This window comes from Puntigrus tetrazona, chromosome 1 (genome assembly GCF_018831695.1).
Source record: "Puntigrus tetrazona isolate hp1 chromosome 1, ASM1883169v1, whole genome shotgun sequence".
Classification (NCBI taxonomy): Eukaryota; Metazoa; Chordata; class Actinopteri; order Cypriniformes; family Cyprinidae; genus Puntigrus; species Puntigrus tetrazona.
The window spans coordinates 6087777-6114196 of NC_056699.1; the positions used below are offsets into that span (position 1 = coordinate 6087777).

The following is a 26420-nucleotide window of genomic DNA, read 5'->3' on the forward strand; positions in this document are numbered from 1 at the left end:
TCGTCCACTTGGCGAGTTTCAAGCTAGTTGCTTGAAATTCAAGTTCTGAATTGAAATAATGTATGGCAAGCTAATCAATCAGGCAAACGTATTTGAAAAAGAAAGACAGGATAAATGATTTAAATGTATATTACATATTACATATGCGTATTACCGAGTAAAACGTTTTAATTTGAAATGGGACGCAATGACATTATCTTGCGATTCGGTGTACCTAGGTAGACTGCTTAGGTTGTGGCTTTTTACTTTGTAATTCATATACATAGCGACAGAATAGACCGCTTGCTAATTCACTAAACCTTTAGCAATGGATCAAATATTTGAGCATTTAATCAGGTTGCAGAAACGACTGACAGAACACTGCAGCCTACTGCGACAGTTTTCTTGTTTTAATACATTTTTTTCAAAGTCACTGTACATGATTTGCATTTTAATGTATGTCGTTGCACTATAAATGACCAGCAGTAGTGTAGTAGCCTACACAGGAGTCATCTTTATTGGTTAAACAGAGGAGAATTATTTGATCATATACACTGGGCTGCTTACTTTCCGGGGTTTTTACATAATGCGATTCATTCAGCATTAGTTCATAAAAGGGCATTTATTGTTCGCCTATTAAAGTAACTCGTTTTTTTAGGTCAGTTTGTATGAGATGGACTACGTGGGCGTGGCTCCCATTTAAAGTAGACATTTCTCACGACTATTGTGAGTTCAACTGTAAATCAGTATTCAAACGTAGACTATTAATCTGTCATCTGTCGGATTGTTTCACGTAATAACAGGTCGCTTTTGTCCACAGTGCTTTGGATCAGCATGCCATGATGCGAATGTAAAAGCTTGCAGGCTGCAGATACCTCCGGAGTCATTCAGAAATGAATGAAATGTTGACGATTTCTTATTCAGACCTATGTGTCACGCACGCATCGTAGCTCGGAAGTCTATGAGATCAACTCATTTTGAACTATTTTGGCTTATCGGGATGTCTGCAAAGCAGGGGATACAAAACAATGGCACGCCGCTCCGCTCGCCTGAACCGAACACTTCCTGTCAACCCGGCTTTTGCGTAATACGTCACGACCGATTACGTTTCACGCTACTGCATTGGACCACGCGCTAGAAACATCTTGCGACTGGGAGTGCTCGCGCCTTACATGCGTTGCTGCTGTGCATAACAAAAATGCTATTCGCAGTGTGCATCTTAAGTGTTTTCAAAATGTTAAACGCTCTTTGAAACCCAACTTTCCCTGGGTAACTATTGTTAACAGTCAGCATTTAATGTAAAACTGATGGTGGGATTAGCCTCAAATGTAAAAAAAGAAATTAAAATGCCATTCTGAAATCTTCTTATGCTATTTAAACGCGACCTCGCATTCATTTATTAAGGTGTTGCATTGGAAATATTTTAATTCATGGAGTTACAGGCTATATCTTGTTCCATGTATCTGTTATATGTGTGCTGCCTTCAGCATGGGCAATCTGAGACGTGTGGCAACATGTCTTGACTGGGGTGCCCTGCATATCTTGGCTTATCAGTGTGGAATTGTAAAGAAACAAAATTGGGTTTCACCTTAATGAACTAATCAAAAGCCGGTCATATTGAAGCGGCAGTGTGTCACCGCAGTAAAACATTTGGTCAACAGTGTAGTCGGTGTGTGATTTATCTAATGACGAAACTGGCTTGTCATCAAGAGATGGCTGAAGTGATTCTTCTAACAGTAGTGACACTTATGCACCCGCCCAACCTAACTAAACATGTGCCTAGGCATGCAACTGCATTAATATTGAGTTTTGACTATCCATGTACCGGTTTCCACTGTGAACTCAACAGTGTAATCTTAATATTATAGCTCAATGAGCCATAAAGAATAGATAAGCTTAGTCACAGAGGTGAATGAGTCATTGTTACAGTCTATTGCTACATCATTTTTCGAGTGCTTCTCATTCCTAATATATGGAATAGGTACAGCGTTCAATCTCTGCAGGGTGTGTGAGTATCAGCTTGACTTTTAGGGTGTGAGAGTTGTAACATATGCGCATGTTTATGATGCCCTTTCATCTGTTTTGAAATCCGCATTGTTTCTCTCATCAGCAGAATACTGTAGCCCTTATAAGGATGTTTCAAACAGAAAGAGGAAGAGGAAGAGAGATAGACGACTTAAAGTCTTACACCCCCAGCACACTGTGGCAATTGTGAGAGGAAGTCGCAGGAGCCTATATCAGAGAGGAAATATAAAGTAAGCCAAGTTTAATTCAGGCTGCTCTTGGAAATAAGTGTAGAGTATAAACAGTGTGGTAAGCTTGTAAAAGCTGATCGTTCATTTATTCGTTTAAGCAACTGTTTTGACATATGGCCATGTTTATTGTGATGGAGTGTACACACACACACACACACACACACACACACACACACACAGCAACCAGAAATGAAATGCTTTCTTCCATATAGTCATATACAGAGTTCAAACATGTCAACCTGACCAATATGAAGCAAATGAAATAACCTTTGTGCTGTGCATTGTTTACAGAGGCACTATGCTCAAGGCCCCTTTAAGAGATATTCAGCCAATCTCCTTATAAGGCAATCTCTGGATGAGTCACATGGTAGATTACTTTGGAACGCCAAGGCAAAATCACATGACTCCTTAAAGCGGAAATTAGAACTTAGAGTGATGGGGACTCTGCTTTTCTTCCCCTGTCATTGCATTAATTCAAAAAGACGCTTTTTCTTTTTAAATCATTATTATGCCTCCTTACTGTGTTTAACATAGGCGAATGGAAATACGCAATAAGATTAAATACAAAACACAATAAACGGCCTACTGATTTTCTCCACCCATCAGACCTAGAGTACCCTATATGGAAACACTGACAGGTAACACACACTCACGCAATGATGTGATGGGATGGACTGGTGGATGCTGCACTCTGTAAGCAACGGGGACAGGTAGACTCCTAATATGGAAATATAAACAAAATTACTAAAGGCTGACAGAAAGGATCTAAGCATGATTGGTCGTCTTAGGAAACTACATGGCATATGGAGTGATGCAACCCCAATGTTTGTTTTCCACAGGTACAAACCTTTTCCAGGTGTTTTCCGTGTATGGCAATGGGTCAGTCCTGCTTAATCCTTCTCAGAGCAGTTCAGAGTTGAGTGCTTTGCATTTAGTTGAGATACGCAGTACAAGCCAACTTTATGTTACCTAATTAGGCTACTGGAGAGTGTAACAAAAAAGCAAGGAAGTCCCATACGAAACTCTCATAAAAAGCAACACGATTTATACTCCGAATAAGGAAAAGAGGGTGGTCACTCAAGTGGCTGTCATTTCAGGAATGTATATGTGTTAGAACATGCACAAACTCAGGCACATTTACTTTTTTCACGTGACTGCAAATATGAACGCAATCTTGAATGAACGCAAATTTGAGCACTTACGAGATGTCAGAACAGCATTTTATTCATATAATAATTAAAAATGGTTAACTATATTAATTATAATTATATTTAAATTAATATTGAATATATTTTTAACATGCATTATATGATTAAAATATATGCGTTGTTTCTGCAAGGACATTAAATCGGTGAAATGTGACAGTAAGGACATTATGTTAAGATTGTTAAACATGTTAAATTGTTGAAGATATGTTAAACTTCTTTTTAACCTTTGGTTTCACAAAAAACGATCATCGTTTACACAAAAATATGAAGCTGCACTATTATAATAATTTTAAATTGTAACAATATTTCACATTTTTTTGATTAAATAAATGCAGATTTCACCTAAAATCTCATCAAACCAAACCTTATAAATTCGTAAAATGCATGTTTGTCATTTACAAATAAAAAATAACCTGTAATCATATTTTCTGCAGGACAAACTGCAAAAAGAGTTTAAACAACAAATCCAACAAAGAGAGCTGTTGAGCATTCATAGATCATGCACTGCTTAATGCAAGGATACGTAATGCTTTCAGTGACAGGCATATGGGTTCAAGTGTTCAAGATGCCTTGGCTTTTTGGAATAGCTGCCTTATCACGGGCACAAATCCCCAACAGACAACAGGATGGAGCAGTCCAGATGTTACCATGTTTTGGGTTTTCAGTCTTTGGACAAAGAAGGAGATGCAGCATATGTCACGTAAGCTGATAAACATTAAGATGACAATAACAGTAAGTGAGAAATATCGGGAACTATGCCATGAACATGAACAATATTTCAACTGATATCTTCTGCTGTTAATTGGGAGGTGGGGTGGGTGGGTTAAAACTAGCTTGCAGCGCTATATTTTAGGAAGTTATTTTCACTTAATGGTTTCATTAGTTGGGTTTGACAGATGAATCTCATTAAATCCAGAGATTTACACATTGTGCATCATTTAAGCTACTTCATTAGCGCACAGTGATTATGGGTGTATCTCTTTCGATGCTGATTTTCAACCGGCAGAAGCCTGGAAGCAGGTTGACAATCTGTAGCTCTGGGCCACACAGGAGTTTAGCTCATTAAGACAGTAAATGAAGCTTGATTAATCCCTTGTACATGAACGCCATCTCACAGCAAAACATACAGTGTTATTTATCAGTGTATTTTTACAATTTTAAAATTCACATTTCATATTTTGAACTTGAATTTTCAACTCTGCAATCCGGAATTATACCTTATGTAATATAACGACATCTCTCGATTAACCACTGCGTACGCGTGCGAAAAAATGAAAAGGAGAGCGTATGGGTAGAAATTTAATTTCAATCAAACAGTCAGCAGAGCATAAAGGTCTCAATCAATATCCTGTCATGTACAAGAGGAAAAGGAAAGCTGCTGCTTGCCCTGAAAATAACCTGAGCAAGTTCCTGCTTCCTTTATCGTTTCCTTATCAGTGGAGGATATGTTTGGGGAACATCTATGGTATAAATCCAAAGCATGAGTCTGTTCTCAAACAGGCACGGTTAAACCCACGACATATAATATTAAAGTGTGGATATTTTTAGGTATAATTAATTCATTTTGTGTGTTTTTTATATTGTTTTTGTATTAAAATAATTACTTGAATGACGCTGATGATGCTCTTAACAAGCCATTTCAAAAATTAAAATGGAAGTTGCTGATTTGCTGACGCAACAATGCATTTCTCCTCTAAACTTCATTTCTCTGGTTTTGATTGTTCTAAACAGACCAATATACATTAAATTATGTTTCAGATGAACGTGAAGCAATCAGAAATATAGTGAATCATTCACAAATTACCTATGACTAAATCACAATAATTAAATAATTACACATTTTGTCATCTTAAAGCTTTTTGGTGGTCATCTGGTATTGCACTTTAAGCAATTTGTAAAATGTATAGAGGCATCGCCTTAAGTACTACTAGACTATCACAGGCCTAGCAGACATAGAATTAGAACTATAACCTTGGTTTAAACTCATATTTGAACAACGGTGCCTTTTAAACATTCCTTGTCATCACTTTCTTTATCCGGGGAGTTAGAACCTGCTCAGAGCGCGTGATGAGCGCCCCCTGGTGGTCTTTATACTGCAGCGACCTCAGCTCAGCTCTCTCAGAAGGACTCTCATACTGACCAGGCTCGAGCCCTCAGTGGAAAGCCACAGGTAGACAGCTGTTGCAGGTCTCTTCGGTATCCCTTTCACCCCACTCATTTTTGACAAAGGGACATTAACTGTCTTTTGTGGATTTCACTCATCCACACTGTAAAAACAAGTTAGCTGGCAAAACTCTGTTAAATTAAGTTCAAAGACAGTTGACTAGTAAGGGCAGAAGAGCATGCAGTAAACCCATAATAACTTATTTTTTAGTGAAACCTTGATTAATTGTACAGAATGTGTAGGCTATGCACACTTTCTTAATTTATAATACACTTATGAACATGTTTTGTTTTTTTATAACCTTCTGCCCTGCTTTAAAATTACAAATGCATAATTACAAATATATGTAAAATTTAGTTTACCATAAATGCTTGTCATCACTGCGGCGGCCTACCTTATTTCAAAAGCAATACAATTATTCAGTTACAGTGTTGAGAAGGTTACTTTAAAAAAGTATATAGGTTACAGATTACAAGTTAGCCTGCTTAAAAAACTATTTCAAGCTTTATAAAAGTAATGCAAGTACATTCCATTACTTTTCTAAATGTAAAATGATCAATTTCTATATTTTCTTCTAAACTGAATTCATTTTAAAACATTCAAAGCAGCCTTACAGTAGCCAACCCAACAGTTCAAAATCCTTCATCACTTGAATTATAATAATTGAATTTTAAAGCATAGCCACCACAAAATGCTTTGAGATTGTTAAATACAGCTTTAAAATCATAAGTTTGATAGCTATGATACTAGCTATTAAATCTATAGCTGCTGCTATAACGCGTTCTTATGCTTTAATTTGTAAATTAACTGTTTTCCACCCAAGGCACTGTTAGATGCCAAACCAAAATAGGAAATAAAATAGTTATTGAATAAACATGTCTCATTATGTGTCCTAAACTCCTGAAGCTGTCGGTGCCAATTTAGAAGAAAATATTCAGATGTTGCTCATTGTAATTTTAATTATGCATCTAACAGATTACAGTTACACTTATTTTGTAAATCATTAACGTAATTCTGTTGCATGTTGCATGTTACTCCAAAATGCTCTTCAGTTAGCCTATACATAATATAAATGCAGGCTGCAAGTTGCTTGTATGTAATATAAATCAACACTGCAACAGATGCAACAGATTTCCATTCTAACGCACATGATATACTACATCGTTCACATTTTAATAACTCAAACGTGTACTTCTCTTCACGAGGGAAGGCGCTTTAATTTAGGATGTGGCGATATCTTCCCATAGCAACAGCAGCGGGATGACGTGGGAAGGTAGCGGATTAAACTCTTTGTATTTGAATGGCGCAGAAATCAAGTGTCGCAAATAGCCGTCAAGATCAATGATGCTTCTGCGCGTGAAATAAAACAGCAGGGCGCCTAAAAAGTTTACATGCAACCTACATATCAGCATCACGCACACGCACGCGCACGCACGCACACACACACACGCGCTCTCTCTCTGTCTCTCTCTCCATTCTCTCTCACGCCATCACACTCGTCACACCCGCTCCTCGGAACCGCTGCTCACCGATTCCCGCCGAACCGTAACAACCGAACAGCTCCAGCATGTCTTCTGAAGGATTAGGCGAGACTCTGGTGATTCGGTTCGGGCTGATAAACGCCGACAACAAATACCTGACAGCGGAGACGTTCGGTTTTAAAATCAACGCCTCGGCGAGCTCCATGAAGAAAAAGCAGGTGTGGACGCTGGAGCAGTCCGGTGACCACGGAGACTCCAACGCCGTGTTCATTAAAAGCCACCTGGGTCGTTACCTCGCTACGGACAAGGACGGCAACGTGACGGCGGACGGCGAGCAGCCCGGCCCGGACTGTCGGTTCCTCGTGATCGCCCACGACGACGGCCGGTGGTCCCTGCAGTCCGAGCCCCACTCGCGCTACCTGGGCGGGACCGAGGACCGGATCGCGTGCTTCGCGCAAAGCATCTCGCCCGCGGAGAAATGGAACGTGCACCTGGCCGTCCATCCTCAGGTGAACGTGTACAGCATCTCGCGCAAGCGGTACGCGCACCTGTCCGAGAGGAACGAGCTCGCCGTGGACCGCGACGTGCCGTGGGGCGTGGACTCGCTGCTCACGCTCGTCTACCTGGATCACCGGTATCACTTGCAGACCGCCGACAACCGCTTCCTCACGTGCAGCGGTGCCCTGACGGCCAAACCGGGCACGGGCACCGGGTTCACGCTGGAGTTCCGCGCGGGGAAGGTGGCTTTCCGGGACGCGACGGGCAAATACATCGCGCCCACGGGCCCCACCGGGACCATGAAGTCTGGCAAGAGCGCGCGCGTCGGCAAAGACGAGCTATTTGTCCTCGAGCAAAGTCACGGGCAAGTGGTGCTTACCGCCAGCAACGAGAGAAACATCTCCATGCGCCAGGGTGAGACGACTGACTCTTGCTTTTAATAACGGGTTTGCACTCGGACGAATGTGGTGGGAGTTTAAGTAAAATGGGTAACTTTTGATTTTGGGAAATCCTCTCATTTCAGAGTCTGCACGTTTCCTAGCTTGCTCAATTGTAAAATTTTAAGTTTCAGCTTTCGCTTGAAAAAAAAAAAAAAAAAGGTTACCTGCAGCTGTTTGTTACCCGCAAATGGTCTAATTTAAGCCCTGAAATTATTTTTTGACATACATTTATATAAAAAGGATTTAGGTATATTATATGACCTAAAATGAGGCGTGTGACCTTAATGTGTGTGCCTGTGAGATTTTAATGCAGAATACATTTTTAATTGTTAGTATTATTATTATTGTAATAATATTATGTAATACAAATAATTTGTAACAATGTGTTTTTTAAAGTATAAAAAAACTTACCCCAGTGCATATTGCTCCAAAAGTGATCAAAGAGATATTTTAATAAATGTTGTCCTTATATTAATCAGCACAACTGTTTTCAATATTCATAGTAATAGCTTATTAAAAAAAATAATAATAATTGCCACCACTGGAATAAATAATATTTTTAAATGTAGGCTATTAAAATAGAAAACAATTATTTTAAATGACTATTTTTACTGTATTTTTGATCAAATAAATGTGGTCTTTAGAGTAATGCCGTTTAAGGGACAATGTAAATCAAGAGCTCTTGAACGTAAGAGAGGCACGTTTCACCTTTGCTGTACAGATGTGTTCACAATATCTACTAAGTTCACTCTCCGACTCTCTCACTCAATTACTGTTTTTTAGGGGTTGATTTATCAGCCAATCAGGATGAGGAGTCCGACCAGGAGGTGTTTCAGATGGAGATGGACAGGGAGACAAAACGCTGTGCCTTCCGCTCTTGCAATGGGAAGTATTGGAGTCTCACCCCGAGTGGAGCGATCCAGTGCTCAGCCTCCACTAAGTAAGAATAATTAAAGCCTGCAATACAGTACACTAGGTACAGGGTTGAAAAGCAGATTAGCCAGTTTTAAAGATATTCGTGGAGTGAAGCATATGGCGAGAAGAATTAATAAAGGCAACAGGGAATGCAAATATAACAGCTTGCGTTGGGTAGATGTTTGTTTCATGGTCATCTGTTTACTCAAGATGTTAGACAATAATATATATATATATATAATATATATATATATATATATATATATATATATATATATATATATATATATATATATATAGATATAGATGCATATAGTACCAAGCTCAGTAAGACCAGAAATGTACTTTACTAAATTAAATTTGACTATTTTTCATGTTGATTTTTAACTGTTTATCCCAGATCCCCCAGTTGTTTCTTTGATCTCGAGTGGAAAGGGTCGAAAGTCGCTCTGAAGGCCAGTAATGGTAAATACCTGGCTGCCAAAAAGAACGGACAGCTGGCGGCGGCCGTGGACTCTGCAGGTTGGTGCCTGAACGGCTAATTGTAACTTTGGTCACGCATGTGTGAATCAGTGCACGTGTACATTATGTTTTGGCCGGTGTTTGTTTCACAGGTGAGCAGGAGGAGTTTGTGTTGAAGCTCATCAACAGGCCGTTGATAGTGCTGCGTGGGGAACATGGATTTATCGGTTGCCGCAAACAAGGAACTGGAACACTGGATTCCAACCGCTCGTCCTATGACGTCTTCCAGTTAGAGTACAACAGCAACGCTTACAGCCTCAGAGGTGAGTGACAGCACTCCTACAATCCATAACTGCTGGTAGGATGTAAAAAACTACTTGGCTCCCTTTCAAATTTGTTTACTTTTTTCTGTTTTATTTTTCACAAATTCTTTTTTCTGTTTAAATGTTTCTGGATTTTATTGTAACATTTAAATAATTAAAATAAAATTATAATTATTATTATAATTTTAATTAATTAAAAATTATATTATAAAATTATTTAACGTTAATATGTGTTCATACATTTTTTTTGCACGTTAAATTTTTTTTTATTTTATTTCTAAATTCATTTTTTTCTGTTGTACTTTTTCTGGATTCCTTTTTTTGTCTGAAATGTATTGTAATGCTTAAATGAAATTTTTGTTTGTAATCGAAAAGCCTACGATATCCCAAATTCATTAAAAAAGACATTTTTAATCATAGACATTTTACTTTTTTTAGGGCCCTGCGAAATCATTTTTTTGGTGCGTTGTCTGTTACTTACCTCTTTTCTAATTTCTCTGGTCAGACTCAGCGGGGAAGTATTGGACGGTGGAGGCAGACGGCTCTGTGATCAGCAGTAGTGACGCACCTGTCTATTTCCACTTTGAGTTCTGTGATTACAATAAAGTGGCCATTAAGACAAAGGAGGGCAAGTATCTGAAGGGAGACCATGCCGGGGTGCTTAAAGCCAGGGGCCAGGGCATTGCTGATGCAACATTGTGGGAATACTGAGAAACTTTCAGCTATCTACACACACAAACAAACATGTGTGTTCTCTAAATCTATACGTAAACATAACACATTCTCTGCAGAATAAGCACATGATAACATGCAATCCATATGAACACAACATACAAAGATATCTCAGCATAATCTAATGGATCAAGGCACAAAACACATTTGAATGTATAAGTATGCACAAATGATCACAATGCACAAATTAGCTTAACTCGTTAAATTAGTTAATAGATAGTTCAGGCAAAAATATAAATTGTGACATTATTTACTCATCCTCAGATTACTGACACCTGTATGACTTTATATATTTTGAAGAAAACACCCCGAAAGGCACTGAACCTTTTTGATTTTCATTGCATAAACAAAAATGCAACCAAAGTAAACAAGAGCGAAAAATTGTTTGTTTATCAGCTATCTTCAAAATATCTTCTTTTGTGTTCAGCAGAAGATACAGTTCGGAACAACACAAGGGAGACTAAATGATGACAGAATTTTCATTTTGGGTGAACTGTCCCTTTAAGACAAGCACAAACTGATGGTGTACTGATAAAAAAAAATACTGTTTAAACTGGAACTGAATCATGATGAAATTTGCTCAAACTAAAGATAGCAGTAACACTTTACGATAAGATTTAATTTAACTTATAAGATGAACTATAACTCTTCTACAGTATAGTTAATGTTAATTTCAACATTTACTATACATTTTTAAAATCACAATTTGTACGCATTAGCATTAGTTAATGCACTGTGAACTAACAAATGAACAGTAAGTGCATTTTTTAATAACTAACAGTAACACTGATAAATAAATGCTAAATAAACATTTAACATTAATAAATGTGAGCTTATGTAAAGTGTTACCAAACGATTAATGGAGTGAAATTCTGTCACGAAACCTTGCAAAAATACATTGAGCAGTTTAATGCACATCATGTAGGCCGATTCAAGTCACTGTCTCTGCCTTTCGATCCTTTCATGGCCTTATTTTGCTCATCATAATATCCGTTTCTGGGAAATTTTGAATCGAAATGTGCTATTACATAATGGTCAATAATTTGCTTATGCAAAATGGGCATGCAACGGTGTCTCATAAGCTGAGCCTTCGGCCATAGGGTTTGTTCCTGTTCGCAAAATCATTTTTAGAGCGAACTGGCTTCTGTAATGAGGCCAGGTTTTAAATAGCTGCACCGTGTCACACAAAAAAACTGGAGAAATACGCTTGTTCACATCAGAGAGACATTTCGATATCCCTGCACACAAATACACAGACACACAGAATCAGTCAGAAGCATTTCATTTGTTTGTCAAACTGTTACTTGTGGTGTTTGTGTCCATTTTGGGTTACATGACTCGTATTCAGCATTACAGTGTTTATGCTATCTCTGGCTATCATTGATAACGTGTTGATTTGCACTTTTTCGGCTAAAGCTTTTCATGTGAATGTGCTGAAAGAAAAAGACAAAGCGTTCGTGCCTTCCTCGGTGGGATAAGATCTCCCACTAAGGTGTGAAAATGCAGTTTTTTTGAACTTCATTTTTATTTTGTTCTCATTATGTGCCATTGCAACTGGACATGACAATGAAATAAACAGAACATTTCAGAAAGTAAATACTTAAAAAGTGTGTTTCAGTTCTTCTAAGAGAAGTTAACCAGTGATAAAAAAAAAAAAGAACTACAATTTGACATTTTCTAAGCGAATATGAGTAGATTGTGTTTCTTCTTTCTCTTTCTTTGTCTTTCTGGATCTTGTGTGCCTCTGTTCTTAAATATTTTCCTCTGAATTCTCTCCACCTCGACCTTGGAGGTTTTCCAAGATTTTTTGCGCTGACACTGTGCCTCTGAATGAAACTCAAGAAAACGGCACTACACACACACACACACACACACACACACACACAGTCTCTCTCTCTCTCTCTCTCACACACACACACACACAGCACACAAAAGGATTTACTAATACCTAACAGATGTGAATATATTCTATATGGCAATCACAAAGAAATGTCTGCAGCTGCTTTCTGTGAGTTTTAGAGACCACAGCAACATGATGGAGATATTCCACTTCAGACTGATTTATAGATATAGACAGATTATATTTTATTTTTCGCTGTATTAAAATGTAAACAAATGCCTTGCATAGTTTATGATGGTCTGTGTGAGCTGTATGTATGTATAACTAAAAGACAGAATGTCAAATTTCAGTTAATAGATACAAACTACTTACAAAATTGCAGTTGTGTGTGTATTTAATACGAGGGCAGCGGAAGACATTGAGGAAGGTCCTGCTCAGAACGCTGCTGCCGCCTAGTGGTTGCGTTACTCATGTTCTATGTGAGGATAACATTTTAACACGCATTCACTTAAGCACACTGTTAGGCTACGCATTTGCATTTTATTAATGTGATAAATAGAAATAAACAAAACAAACAAAACAAAATTTGTTACATTATTCCCTACTTTCACACACAAGTCTTAAGCCTAGTCTAAAATGTAAATCTGAGCTCCTTCAGCTGAAAGAAACATGCATTGAGGCATATTTATAAAAAAAAATGCTTAAATGTCCTAATTGAAGGGTTAGGCTAAACCTTGTCTGTGTAACTGGGCCAAAATGGTTGAAGCACATGCCTACCATGTGCACAAAGAATTGAGAACTTAAATTTCATGTAATATATCTATATTTACAATGCCATAAAGGTTATATCTCAGTAACTATAAAGTTAATAGTCCAATTACACAAACAGCGAACACATCCGAAACATTTAGTCACTTTACCTTTTAATAATTTTAACAAATTTGGCAGAAAAGCATTTGAATAGCTGATAATGAATTTTGAATACAGATATGTTGCACAACATGGCCTTTTTAAACTATATATAAAAAGTATTTCATATTTCAAAAACTTGTCAAACCCAATAAAATAAAATAAACATTTTATGAAATTAAATAGTGTGCATGAGTGAATCTGTTATGGAGAACATGTGCGTTAATTCCAGCGGTTGATCCTGCGCAGCTGTATGTATGCAAACGTCATGCACAACAGTATGATGCCCAGAAGAGCCACCTGGTTCTGCCAGAAGCCCCATACACTGTAATCGATCCCCTGAGACTGCAGATACATCTCTCCTGTTAGTCTGACCGCGAGAAAAGAAATCAAATACTGGTAAGTCGAAAATGTGTGTGCTAATCAATATAATGCATGCATGCTGTTAAAAAAGCATTAATTGCTTTAAAGGAAAAATCTGACTTGTAAACGGTAGTATATGTAGTATATGTCTGTCATGATGCAAGAGCTCAAGTTATAAAACTTTGTGAACTTATGAACTGAACTGTCATTGCACTTTATGTAGTTGGAGCAACTTACGTCGCATTGCCATTGTAGAAGACCAGCCCTTTCATTTCATTTATAGTCACAGCCTGCAAAAGTTCAAAACACTTACTCACAGTATCTGCAATTACATACAATATAATCTGATAATGTGTGAGATGCGTGTGATACACTCTTTCATTCAATAACTTTTGCATTTGATTAGATACATATATCTCCTTACATCTAGTCCGTATCTAAAGATACTGGCCCACTTGAGCCAGGACAGCCAGCTGAGCATGGAGTTAAGGTTCACCAGGAATCCTCCGAACACCTGCAACAAACAGACAGAAGGAAAGAGCCAATGAGAAAGAGAGGGTGGCAGAGAACAAGAACTAGTAACATAAGTCTGCGTGTTTGAATTCTGACCATCATGAAGACGAAAGGCATGGCAATGAGAACGTTGGCAATGGCGAAAGTGTTCACGCTGGCACTGACCAGGAAGGCCAAGCTGACTCCTGCCAGACTGACCATGGACATGGTCAAAGCAAAGCACAGGAAGGACGTGAATGCCGGATTCAACCCTGTTCACAAATATATACGGACGCCTACTGTGAATGTTCATGTTTTATTTAGTATAGAATATATGCTACTGATAGTTTAAATGACATGTTTAGCATACTAATATTGTATTATGTGTGCTAACCCATCATGTAGTAACAAATGCTGGAGAAGATGAAAATCGGCACAATGCGATTTGGTAACAGGTCCACAAACACCTTGGATAGGAAATACACAGATGTACGATAATATCCCCCAGAGTTCTCATGCCTAAAACACATGCAAATAAACAGACTTACTTGGTTTTGGAAACGAAAAATGAATGAAAGGAAGTTTAATTTCATACATACAGAATCTGGGCACATGATTTGCAATGTTGTAAAATAAAATAAAATAAAATAAAATAAAATAAAATAAAATAAAATAAAATAAAATAAAATAAAATCTGTACTAAAATTTTTATTTAAATTTTTTTATATAAATATAAAGATAAAGGCCTAAAAATCTTAAAAAATAATATTAAATGCTATAATATTGAATATATAATTCTAAAATAACATTGAAAGCATAAGTGATATAGAAACAAGAGTGACTTGACATAATTGCTAATGTTATGCTCACACAAAGATCGCTCTTTCATTAATGAAGAGGTCAACTGCTGAAAGGTTGCCAAACACCATGTTGATGATGAGAAAGAAGAATGCTCCAATCCTGCACACACACACACACACACACACTGTAATGAAGAATAGATGGACTGATAGATGGATGCATGGAAGCATGAATCTATCAGCACCTGTTCTGCAAGGCTTCAGGAAGAGTTAAAGGCATCTGGTAGTAGATGAGTCCAATCAGCAGAGCACAGAGAATGTTCATTGCCATCTGAGCATACGAGGTCTGAGGATTCCTGACAACATTCAGCATTGTCCTCCAGCATACCACCTTTAACTGCATACAAACACACATGTAAGCACACACACATGCATACACACACAAAAAAACTATCTGAAAGACAAGGTTTATGGCTCACTGTTCCCTTCACCCATAACTGACCCGATAACAGCCAAAGTTGAACAACAGGTCAAGATAATGTACCAGTTAATCATTTACTGAACACACAAACAAAAATAACGCTTTTTTCTTAGGTCCTTTCTTACCTGGTAGAAAAATGAAGTGGCATATGCTGCCTTGCTCTTGGTCTCAGGTGAGGGATCTGATGGTCCAGTGATACACTTCAGCTCGTCTTTGACAGCAGCGCAGTAGTGAGACTCCCTGTAAAACTCAGCCAGTGACTTCTCTGAGGAACAGAGAGAAACTTTTCATTCACTGAGCCACGTGACTGAACAATACCACAAAACGTTTATTACTTTATAATGCCTTAGTTTCATTTACATCCTTTCATGTTTGCATGTATCACCTGTTGACACTGCAGAATGGGCCTCCCCATTTGTTATGTCCAGAAAGAAATCTGCGGGATTGTTAAAAGCCTCACACGTATAACCTAATCAACGGAGGAGAAAATAATAATGGATATGAATAGTGAATTTGTTTTATATTGTCAAAAAACAATACACATAGTTATTACTTTTCTGTTATATAGCGATAAAAAATGGGAAAGATACTAGCAACTGAATATTTTATGGAATACTGCAGTATTTTGTGTTTGCAAAAGCAAAAAGGCTACTCGTTTTTGGTTGATTTTTATTAAACTCTGGCAACCCTGGCACCTTTTTTTTCAAACTGCAAGATGTACATTTTCTCTGTTGTTGATCAAAAAAATAAATAAATAAATACAACATATACTGTATTGCTATATTTGTATGTCACAGTGTTTATATGGAACTACAAGGAATTTTTTTACTTCCTAGTGTCCAAAAATAGTAATATTATTGAACATTGAAGTGGATAAGATCATTCAGATTTAAAGTTTTCCTTTCATTCATATTCATATCAACAGCATACCAAATGCATTGATATATTTTACCCAGATTCTGGAAGTAGTCCATGGCTTTGCCGGCAGGACCAGCATAAACAGTTTCTCCTTTATGGAGAAGTGTCAGGTGATCAAAGAGCCTGAAGATTGAGTAACGTGGCTGGTGGATAGAGAAAATTATAGTTCTACCACCCCGTGACAAGCTGAATCACCAGAAGAGAGAAAGAGGACAGTTGAAGTGATAACATAAAATTACGTGAAAGTGGTAATGTGGGAACTATATGATGTACACAATTAGCTGGCCGATGGAGGGTTATTAAAATAAGTTTGTACCTGTGCAACAGAGCAATGATGCTGTTAGCTGTATTGGAGTCGAGGCCTGTGGTCGGCTCATCCAGGAACAGAAGTGTAGGAGACGTAACGAGCTCCATACCAATGCTACAGCGCTTTCTTTCTCCTCCTGACACACCTCTTAGAAACTCTGTGCCAATCTTGAAGAAAGATATATCTATTTCAATTAGTACTTTTTTTGCACAGTAATAACATCTTTAAATACGTACTAGGAATTATGATAAGAATTATGTAGCAATGTCTGTCAAATCCCTTGGTAATATTTCAAGAAAGAAAAAAAAAACATTAATTGTCTAAATATTTTTGAAAGCCTTTATTTAAATTACATTCTATTTAAATAAAAAAATTATCAACATTTTTATTTTTTAGGTTAAAGGATTTTTGAATTATTAATACATCAAATAGCTTCTACCATACCAAGATCTTCATATTTTCCTTTTATGTTTCAATTATACATTTTTCAATAATGAATAATTTAATTATGATTTTCTATATATATATATATATATATATATATATATATATATATATATATATATATATATATATATATATATATATATAGAAAATCATAATTAAATTATTATATATATATATATATATATATATTTCACTACTCTTTAAAAAACTAAACAAACTAAATTAAAAACAAGGCTACACCAAATTAATAAACACATTTTTAATATACAGTTACATTTTTTGTACAAAAAAATTGTCAAAATGAATAAGTGGTTTTTTCAAGACAATGTCTCTTTAAATAGTTTCCTTCTAAACTAAATTAAAAGAGCTGGACCTAAAAGCATCAGTGGCGTCAGTGACTAACCTTGGTGTCTGCGCAGTCCTCTAATCCCAGCTCCTGGATGATGCTCTCCACTTTTTTTTCCTTATCAGCAGTGGAATACTGTTTCCTTGGCAACCGCAGATTTCCAGAGAATAAAAGATTCTCCCTCACAGTCAGCGTGCCCATCAGGATATCATCCTACAGACAGACACAGATCAAAGAAAATGTTGAGAATTAAAATGATTAAATGAACGTGTTTGATTCCGGGCTAAGCAAAAGACTCTTGAACAGAAGACAAAAATATTTCTATTACACAATTGCCTTCCCTGTGTGCCACACAAGAGTACAGAGTACTCACTACTGACTGTAAAATCCAGCATTCTCACCTGTACGACATACGCAGACATGAGACGGAGGTCAGAGGTCACGACCTTGTTGTCAACCAGAACTTGACCTGAGCGCAAACCACGCGGATCCTTCCTTCCAGCGATCACATCTAACAGCCTTCACGCAACAAAAATAAAGGTTAGAAATTGATCGTAGGCGCCAGAGAGCATGAGTTTCTATGTTCTGTTGATCCTGCTGGCGTCTTACGATGTTTTTCCGCTTCCCGTTGCTCCCATGATTGCATTCAGGCCAGTTTTCATGACTCCACTAAAACAGCAAACAGCAAAACGGTGCACTATAAACATGTTTATCAAATAACATAAAAATGTGCTGTATGTGACGGCATCTAAAATAAATATTTATATGCCAGAACCATTAGGTTTCATGAATTAAAATACTAAATACTAAATCAGAAATACTTCCTTAAATTACAGCTATTATATTTTATATACACTAGATATATAAAAGATAATTAATACTTTTATTAATTCTAAGGATAAGGATGCATTTAATTTTAAGGATAAGTTAATCAGTTAATGTTACAAATTTACATTTATGATGAAAAATAGTAAAACAGTATAATTTAACACAATAACACACAAAAACTATGGAGAATTACAATTTCAGATCTCCTTTTTTATTTTAATCTCTAAACATCTAAACTCTGGATAAATAATTCACAAAACATTTCCTTTCCGGATATAAAAACACTAAACGCATAGAAAGGCAGTCATATACACATGCAAAGCGAATGGATTTTGCCTAATGTGGTCTGTGTGAGACGTCAGCTTTTATGAAACATCTGCTTTAACTTTTTCTAACGCACAAAAAAAAAAAACACACACACACAGAAACTAACCTGGCGTTTTTCAGGATTTCTCGCTCAGGTCCTCTCTTGCGGCACAGTCCACGGCTTTCTCTAATGCAGTACTGAATATTCTGGTATGTCAGAGTTGGGCCTGGCACTTTTACCCACACTTTTGTGCCGTCGCTTTCCCGACGGGCAACATTTTTAGTGCATTCACATCCATGGAGCGACTGAAGCAGAGTGGAGAGAAAGGGTCACAATCTTCCAGGTGGAACGAACATTTAAGTCTATTGATGCTCCACCCTTTCAGGACCTTATACTCCATACAGGGATCACGGTGCGTCTCCTGTCAAAGTCCTTGGCTGCCCCGGTTCTACGTAACACTGGCTGCTATGTAACTCCTGCACTTATGAAACAACTTATAACATAGTTTAAAAACGTCACATGTTTACACGTTATAGGAAAGAAATTACACTAATTTTAATGTTAATGGTCTTCTAGCAACATTTTTACTATCTACATGCTTAAAGTTTTAGTGAAATGCAATGTAGCTCATTGAAAGGTTTAATTTAACTGAGACTACTATATTTTTTTAAATAAGCACGTTTCTCCATGCCTTCTGTCACATGATTGATAGTTTGCAGCACAAATGTCTGAAATATATACAAAATTTTTTACTTTTTTAATAAACATTAACTGAACTGAAGTAACTAAGATTTTCTTGATTATCAATTTTTTTTTTATAGGAAAGAAAAAAAAAGTATGATACATCTGACTTTGAGGAATTTTTATTTCACTTTTATGTTTTTATCCAGAAGTGGCCAGTAATTAGGTTAAATAGTAAATAAATTAAATTTACTTGAGTAAGATCTGTTTATATCATCACTGTTTTTTTACGCAACAATAATAAATGCACATATAATGTTATGTAGATCTGATCAGAATTTATTTTAACTTTTTCTTTATTGTTATTTCATATGTAGAATGACCCTGTCATGTTTTAGAGGAAAAAATCTATAGTCTTGTTGTATATACATCTCTGAATTCTTTTCCTACCTGTTTGTGACTGGTTTCAAGTGGCTTTTGAGCACGAAAGATGCGTTTATGTGCATCGTGCTTGTATAATGACGCCCTCTGTAGGCCAAAGTAGGTAATCGCAACAGGCTGTATAATCAAAATCCCTTCTTTGTTTAACAGACGCCTACTGTTATGAACAGCAGAGCAACAGGAAAAGACTTTTTAAAGGACAATCGCTGCGTGAATAGCGACTCATTACGGGCTTGCGCAATCTTGCGTTCCTATTCAGTGTACTTGAGGCTCAAGTATTTGGTGTGGCACTTCACATAAACTGGGGCGGTGTCTTCATTCATTGTCGCTCCGTGACAGATGACAGACAGTTTACGCATCTAATCAACTGTTGAACCGTTGACGCACGGCCACGCCCCCGCGGGTCTGCAGCCAATGGGCGTCGAGAATAATCCAACGGGCGGGGTTTGCGTCTCGGCAACGTTAAGTTGTTTTCATCGACTGTGTGGCGGAGAAGTGCAAGCACCGTTCGCGATGCAGACGTAAACTAACAGCTGTCGATGAGGCCGCCGCCGACAATCGACCACGGCCGGGTTTAATCACCACGGAGAACTTTTTACGCGAACGTTAGAGCATTACAGTAGCGGTTTAAGTGTTTTTTGTGGCCATGGAGGAGAAGAAGGAGGAGGGGGAAGCGGAGATCCAGGAACACGGACCCGAGCACTGGTTCTCCAAATGGGAGCGGCAGTGCCTAGCCGAGGCCGAGCAAGAGGAACCGAGCGAGGAGGAGACCGAGCAGAGTCAACAAAAACTCTGGCATCTCTTCCAGAACTCCGCCACCGCCGTCGCACAACTGTATAAAGGTGCGAGATATGTAATAAAAAGTCACTGAGAGCTAGCCTTAGCTGGCTAGCTGACACTGCCAAACAAAGGACACTAACTCATAAGCTCAACGGATAGCTACCAGACCCGATCTTATGCGACATAATTAAGATGCCGAGGAGTTGTTTTACAATAACGTGCATAATTAGGGCTCGATCGAGATTATTTAGGCCCCTTATTTGGCTGTTTTGAAGGTCGGTGGCGTTTACAGATTAGCATCGATGCTAAGTGGCAGACGAGCAACGTAAACTGACACACAAATCAGTTTCCGTGAGCACACAACCCAGAAATGTCGCCGGATGCCCGTCTTTGTTTACTCTTAAAACTAGTTACAATGCGTTTAAACGTTTCCGCGATATTTAAAAGATTTTTAAAGCGTCACCCAGCTGGTTGTCTATCAGCAAAACAAAATGGCGAAGTGCAGGGAGGAGTTCATCTGATGAAAATAACTCGATTTGTGATCGAAAACTCATCTGTTAGCAACTCGTACGTCTTGCGTGTAGATCAAAACACACAGGAATACAGACCGTGATGTGAACCGACGGAAACGTGCGATTATTCTTCAACAATAATAATAGTATGCGAAACAAAATGGCGAAGGCAGGATTAGCAAGCCAAGTTGAAACATTGTGAGTTATTGTGTCAGGGCTCGTTTTATTCATATTTGTCATTAAATGGGTAAAACACCACACGGCTGGTTTAATTTGCGAACGCACGTTTTCACAGTCAAAGTTGTGGCTTGGACAACCCGGTACAATCAGATACACTAAAGCTACTCAACAAAATGGCGTAGAGTCCTCTTGCTACATATCAAATTTAGACGTCGTGTAATTAATGGCTGTGTCTCAAAACATAGAGAGCTGCTCATGTACACCGCACTTATGGTCATCATAGACGCTTTTAGAACATTCCAAGCGCGCTTATGCTGCCCAAAAGTGCTGTTTAAGTAGGCAGCTCGCTATCTCATGACACACAGCCAGTGCAAGAGGCTGTTAAGGTACTAAATATAAAGCTGATGTTGGTTTAGTTGTATTGGGTGTTTTCTTGGCCTTTTTTGAACACAGCAGCTAAATGCATGTCACATTAAGACAGGAAATGATGTATCTCCACTTGCAACGTAAACGTTTCCTGTCTGTTCGCTCTTTCAGATAGAGTATGTCAACAACAGGGGCTTTCCTTATGGGTTCCCTTTCAAAATGCTGCAACTGCCGTCACTAACCTATACAAAGGTAAGTTTTGAATTTTAGAAGCAAACATTTTGTTGCATTTTAGCTGGCAGTTTTTGGGTGGCCGTTAATCGGATTACGGTTTGCTGTTTTGTTTGTGAACATATTGCTGAGTCTCTTTTATTACACTCTTCTTTCGTTCGATTAAAGGTGTTCCTGCTTTTAATCGCAACGGGCCTTTTCGCATTAAAGAAAATAAGCATATTAGAGTCCACACCGATACATACCATACCAGTGTCCGTACCGATGGTGACATTCGTGTTATAAGCACACTTTTTAATTGTCGCCTGTCGCTTTAAATGCTTGAGCTCTTTAAAGCCAGGTAGATTCTAAATGGGTTTTTATCATTCATCATTCGGGAGGGGGGTAGTTCCGAAAGCGATATGTTCTATTTGTAGTCTTCCCTGTTCTCATGGAAGTTATAATTAAAATTAGAACTTTGTAGTTATTGTTACAGCTCTCATTGTTGGTGGGAATGACCAATAGCTTTAGAGAGCAGGCTGTAAGGAGCAGTGTCATTTGTTGTATAAGAAATAAGTGCAAAACTGTTACTTGGGAGGTACTTTTTCAAATGGTACTAAAATGTATCTTTAAGTAACAATATGAGTTATTAGTAAATGATTTGCTGTTTGGTGGTCAGTTTGTCGATCATGCGAATCAATCTTGGTTAAAGCAAAATGGACTAATGGTGAAAGGGTTTGGCTGTGGAACACTTATATTGAATCAGTTAAGCAAGCATTTCAACCACTCATTTCACAAATAAGACTCATTTCATAACACGCAGAAAAAACAACAGTTTTTCTTCCCAGAAACTTCTTTATAATGGAGAACACTTGTTTGCTTGTGAAAAAACCCCCCAGTGTTGTTCATACATTTGAGACTAGCAACAGTATGGCCGCCCGCAGTTCTTAAAATCCTATTGATTTATCCCTCACTTCAGACAGAATCTCTCTGATTGTAACAGACAGCCTTATTCACAGCCTAGAGTAGTTGTTTAATTATATTGCAGTTATGAGACCTTAAACTCATCACTGACATGTGCACGGCATTGACTGCTAGCAAAACTTGAGTCATCATTCAGATGTTTGTCTGTTTGGGCTAGTGAGAAATGATGTGGAGGGGAGGTTGTCAGATGTGTCATGTGAATAATTTGACTTTTAAGAGCTGTCAGGAACAGGGAGTGTTTGTTTGATCAGTTTACCGGAGATCGCTGCCTACCTATGACTGATTTTGCAAGTTATCCATTGTGAGAAGTTCTTGAAGCATGTAGGAGGTGGTCAGTTCAAGTGCGATTACCTGATTACCTCACTGTGTTCTGTGTTTATCAGTTTAAAAAGTTTAGCGTTGAAGTTCACAGTCCGAACTTTGACTGAACCAGAATTAATTTTTTTCTAAAACCGCCCAATTTTCCTTAAACTCCTGGGTGAGATTTTTATCTCCTCTTGAATCATTTCATGCACCCCATCTCAAGATTTTGTAAGCATATAATTCATTTCAACCTGGTTCCAGCCTGGCAATGGAAACCCTGTCAATTGAAACAAATCTTCATGCCTGTCAGTTATGGTTGAGGCAGTTTATTTGTTGCCTATTATGGATTGAAAATAATATGTTGAAGGAACAGTGGCTGCTGTTCCTGGGGAGATGATGCCGCTGTTTCTGGCAGAATGAAAATTTATGGTGTTGCGCAATTGCTTTAGAAGTTGGTGATGTAACCTTTACGTAATTATGTTATTAAAAGCTTCCTATTTTAATTATCAGCAATAATTTACCTGCTGCTCTGTTTCTTCACATAAAGTCTTTGCTCTCTGCTTGATGCCGTATTACAGTTTCTGAAATCAAAAGCCCTTATTAGAATTTTTAAATGAGACTGACATCATTGGGCATAAAACACTAGGAGACATTGATGCAGCTGGGCTGATTCCTGACATGCATACAGAAATACTCATGCCAAGTTTTTTTTTTTTTTTTTCTTCTTTTCCCAGAGAGTGTTGATGCCCATCAGAGGAGTTATGAGTTGGGTATTCAGATCGGTCATCAGAGACGAAACAAAGATGTCCTAGCATGGGTGAAGAAAAGGAGGCGGACTATTCGGCGTGAGGATCTTATCAGCTTCCTCTGTGGTAAAGCCCCACCGCCACGTAGCTCCAGGGCTCCGCCAAGACTTGCAATGGTGTCGCCAAGCCGACCCACGTCCTCGGAGACAAGTTCATCTGTAGAAACAGACCTGCAGCCTTTCAGGGAGGCCATTGCTCTGCATGGTGAGTGTGCTGTATGTATGTATTTTATATACATGTGTGTATCTCAGAACTCTCGTTCATATTAAAAAGAAAAGAAATGGGTCTTAAGACAATCTTTGAAGCGTATAATGTAAAGTGCTGCTTTGCTTTGGGCAATATGCTTTGTGCAATTTTGTTACTGCATCTCGCTTTGTGGCCCTCTAGTATTGTTCAAATGTTTAAAAAAAAAAAAAAAAAGTACGGTACAGTACAGCAAAATGTCACTGACAAAGGTTTTTGAGCACAAACATGCTAATTTCTTTTCTTTCTTTTTTTTACAAAACCCTGCACATGACATTAAGGCAAAAATATATGTATTGAGGCCACAAATGAATAATTTGTTTCCTTGTTTTATTAATTTACTCCCTCGTTCTAATTCAGTCTGGCCACAAGTGAAATATTTGTTCCAATTACTTAATTCAGATTGCTGGGACTTGAGTTTATACGTGTGTGACGGTTCTGTAGACTATTTTCAACCATTTTTGATTTGATGTTGAAAATGAACACACAGAGGAAGCGTGTTGTCTTGATTGAAGGTTTGTGAAATGCATGTTAAGGTCATTTGTATTTCATGTTTTCCTACCTGTGTGTTGAAGGTCTAAGCGGAGCCATGGCGAGTATCAGTATGCGCTCCGGAGCCCCAGGTTCACCCACACACCTGAGTGCCAGCTCCGCCCCCAGTCGCCGTCGAAACGGTCTCCACGACGTGGACCTCAACACTTTCATTGCCGAGGAGATGGCACTCCACCTCGACAACGGAACTCGGAAACGAAGCTCCGCCCAGTGCAATGATGTCATAACAGACTCGCCCACTCACAAACGCAATAGGATGATCTGAGCTCTTAAGAAAAAGACGACGACGACAACAACTGCGTAATACGTGAATAAAATGCCACTCCTCAGTCATCCTCCCATCTTTATTCAGACCAGGAAATAAAAGCAGCCAATAACAGTGCTCACCACAGCCCAGCACATTCTCTGATTGGTCTACAGAGCCCAGTTGAGGTGATCGGTGGGAGACGGTGTTCAGTGCAGAGGCCTAAGTGCCCTTCCATAGGATCCTGTCGACAAACACACAACCCTCATTCACTATATTGCTGCGTGAGTTGATTGTGTGTATGTGTGTGTGTGTGTGAGGTTGCGTTATGGCTGAACTGAGATGCGATCGAACGCAGGAACAAGAAAACATTTTCGTGTGCATGTTCGCAACATAATGAGCAATGTCTGTTTGATTGCGTGTGTGTACAAGTACTTGATGTGTGTGAGTGAACGACTGATGAGTTTTGTGTTAGAGTGTGTTTGTGAGTGTGTGTGGTACCTGCCTCTTCCTCCAGCACCTGTCACTGCCCCAGCTCTCAGTTACCACGCTGCGGCTTTGAAAAGCAACAAAAGTTTTATTTTAATATTATTGACAATGTTATTCATGATTTTTCTTTTTCTTTTTTGCTTTCTCTTAATTCTGCTCGAGCAGCAGGCACAAGTGCTGTGATAGCCATACGTCCGCTGTCATGCACATCTCTCAATCACTCTCGTTTTTCTTCAGTAATTTCCCTTCATTCTTCCTGAACATCCATCTTTTTTTTTCGCTCATCCTCTTCTGTCGCTCTTTTCCCCAGCACCTTTGTCTCCAATGTAACATTATGTAATGTAAATACCTGTAGGTGCTGACATAGACTTGTGGTACATATTGTAAAAAAAAAGCTGTGCAGAGACCATTGAATTGTTAATGTACAATAATGATTCTTGCATTAAAGAAATCAAGCTTTTAACTACCTCTTTTTCTGCTACCTTTGTCATCCGAGTCACATTTGTGACCGAATAGGATTTTATGCTTAAACTAGATTAAAATGCTAATATACTGAATGCACATTCTGTTGTATCAAAAGCGCAATCTGTTACTGTTCCTTTGACAATCTGTGAACAACAGCTGCCAATAACAATGCTTTTATAATGATTGCTTGTGCCCATGTGTTCAGCTGTGTTCAAACGCTCTGTGAATGTGACTCCATAGGCTGGTGATATGTGGCCACAATACTATCTACAATTGCAACCATTTTTGTTTTTTTTCACCTCCAACGTCCTGGAAGTATAAAGGACAGTTAACAGGATTTAATAGAACGGAAAGTGCAAAGAAATAAGTTCTGTGGAAAGAACTGGTAGAATCGAATGTCAAATCGGGTAGTTCTCAACGAACTGCTGACAATGTTTGGCAGGAGACAATATGTCACTTAATATCTCGTTATGTTTCACACAAAGAAAGTCATAGTTTTGTAACGACATTTGTGCATAAAACAATTTTCATTTTGGGATAAACTATCCCTTTAACTTGTAACTTTTTGATTTAATACCCTTCTAGCTTTACTGTTTAATAAATTCTGTAAGTATATGTCTACAATTCACAGAATTGATTTTTAGAAAGCTGCTTCGTAAACTTGGAAAA

The 26420-nt window shown here is 38.1% G+C and overlaps 3 protein-coding genes across 3 annotated transcripts; 2 read left to right on the top strand and 1 right to left on the bottom strand.

Annotated features, from left to right (window-relative positions):
* Window positions 1–6572: 6572 nt before the first annotated feature.
* fscn1b (fascin actin-bundling protein 1b) lies at window positions 6573–12054 on the top strand. Its single transcript, XM_043241988.1, has 5 exons — window positions 6573–7999; window positions 8809–8965; window positions 9341–9462; window positions 9555–9725; window positions 10231–12054. Exons 1-5 carry the CDS (start codon window positions 7174–7176, stop codon window positions 10434–10436), a joined length of 1482 nt encoding a protein of 493 aa, XP_043097923.1. The 5' UTR covers window positions 6573–7173; the 3' UTR covers window positions 10437–12054.
* A 145-nt stretch (window positions 12055–12199) lies between these two features.
* Window positions 12200–19204, bottom strand: abcg2b (ATP-binding cassette, sub-family G (WHITE), member 2b). Its single transcript, XM_043241882.1, has 16 exons — window positions 18884–19204; window positions 18622–18800; window positions 17970–18029; window positions 17762–17879; window positions 17418–17573; window positions 16577–16734; window positions 16295–16446; window positions 15728–15811; window positions 15468–15607; window positions 15107–15258; window positions 14932–15021; window positions 14456–14580; window positions 14179–14333; window positions 13994–14083; window positions 13807–13859; window positions 12200–13576 (listed from the first exon to the last, which is right to left on the bottom strand). Exons 1-16 carry the CDS (start codon window positions 18893–18895, stop codon window positions 13429–13431), a joined length of 1872 nt encoding a protein of 623 aa, XP_043097817.1. The 5' UTR covers window positions 18896–19204; the 3' UTR covers window positions 12200–13428.
* An 880-nt stretch (window positions 19205–20084) lies between these two features.
* zgc:77849 (UPF0472 protein C16orf72 homolog) lies at window positions 20085–25749 on the top strand. The gene is made up of 4 exons (XM_043242171.1): window positions 20085–20459; window positions 21627–21707; window positions 23687–23962; window positions 24577–25749. The coding sequence occupies exons 1-4, from the start codon at window positions 20264–20266 to the stop codon at window positions 24816–24818; spliced, it is 795 nt and encodes a 264-aa protein (XP_043098106.1). The 5' UTR covers window positions 20085–20263; the 3' UTR covers window positions 24819–25749.
* Window positions 25750–26420: the final 671 nt, after the last annotated feature.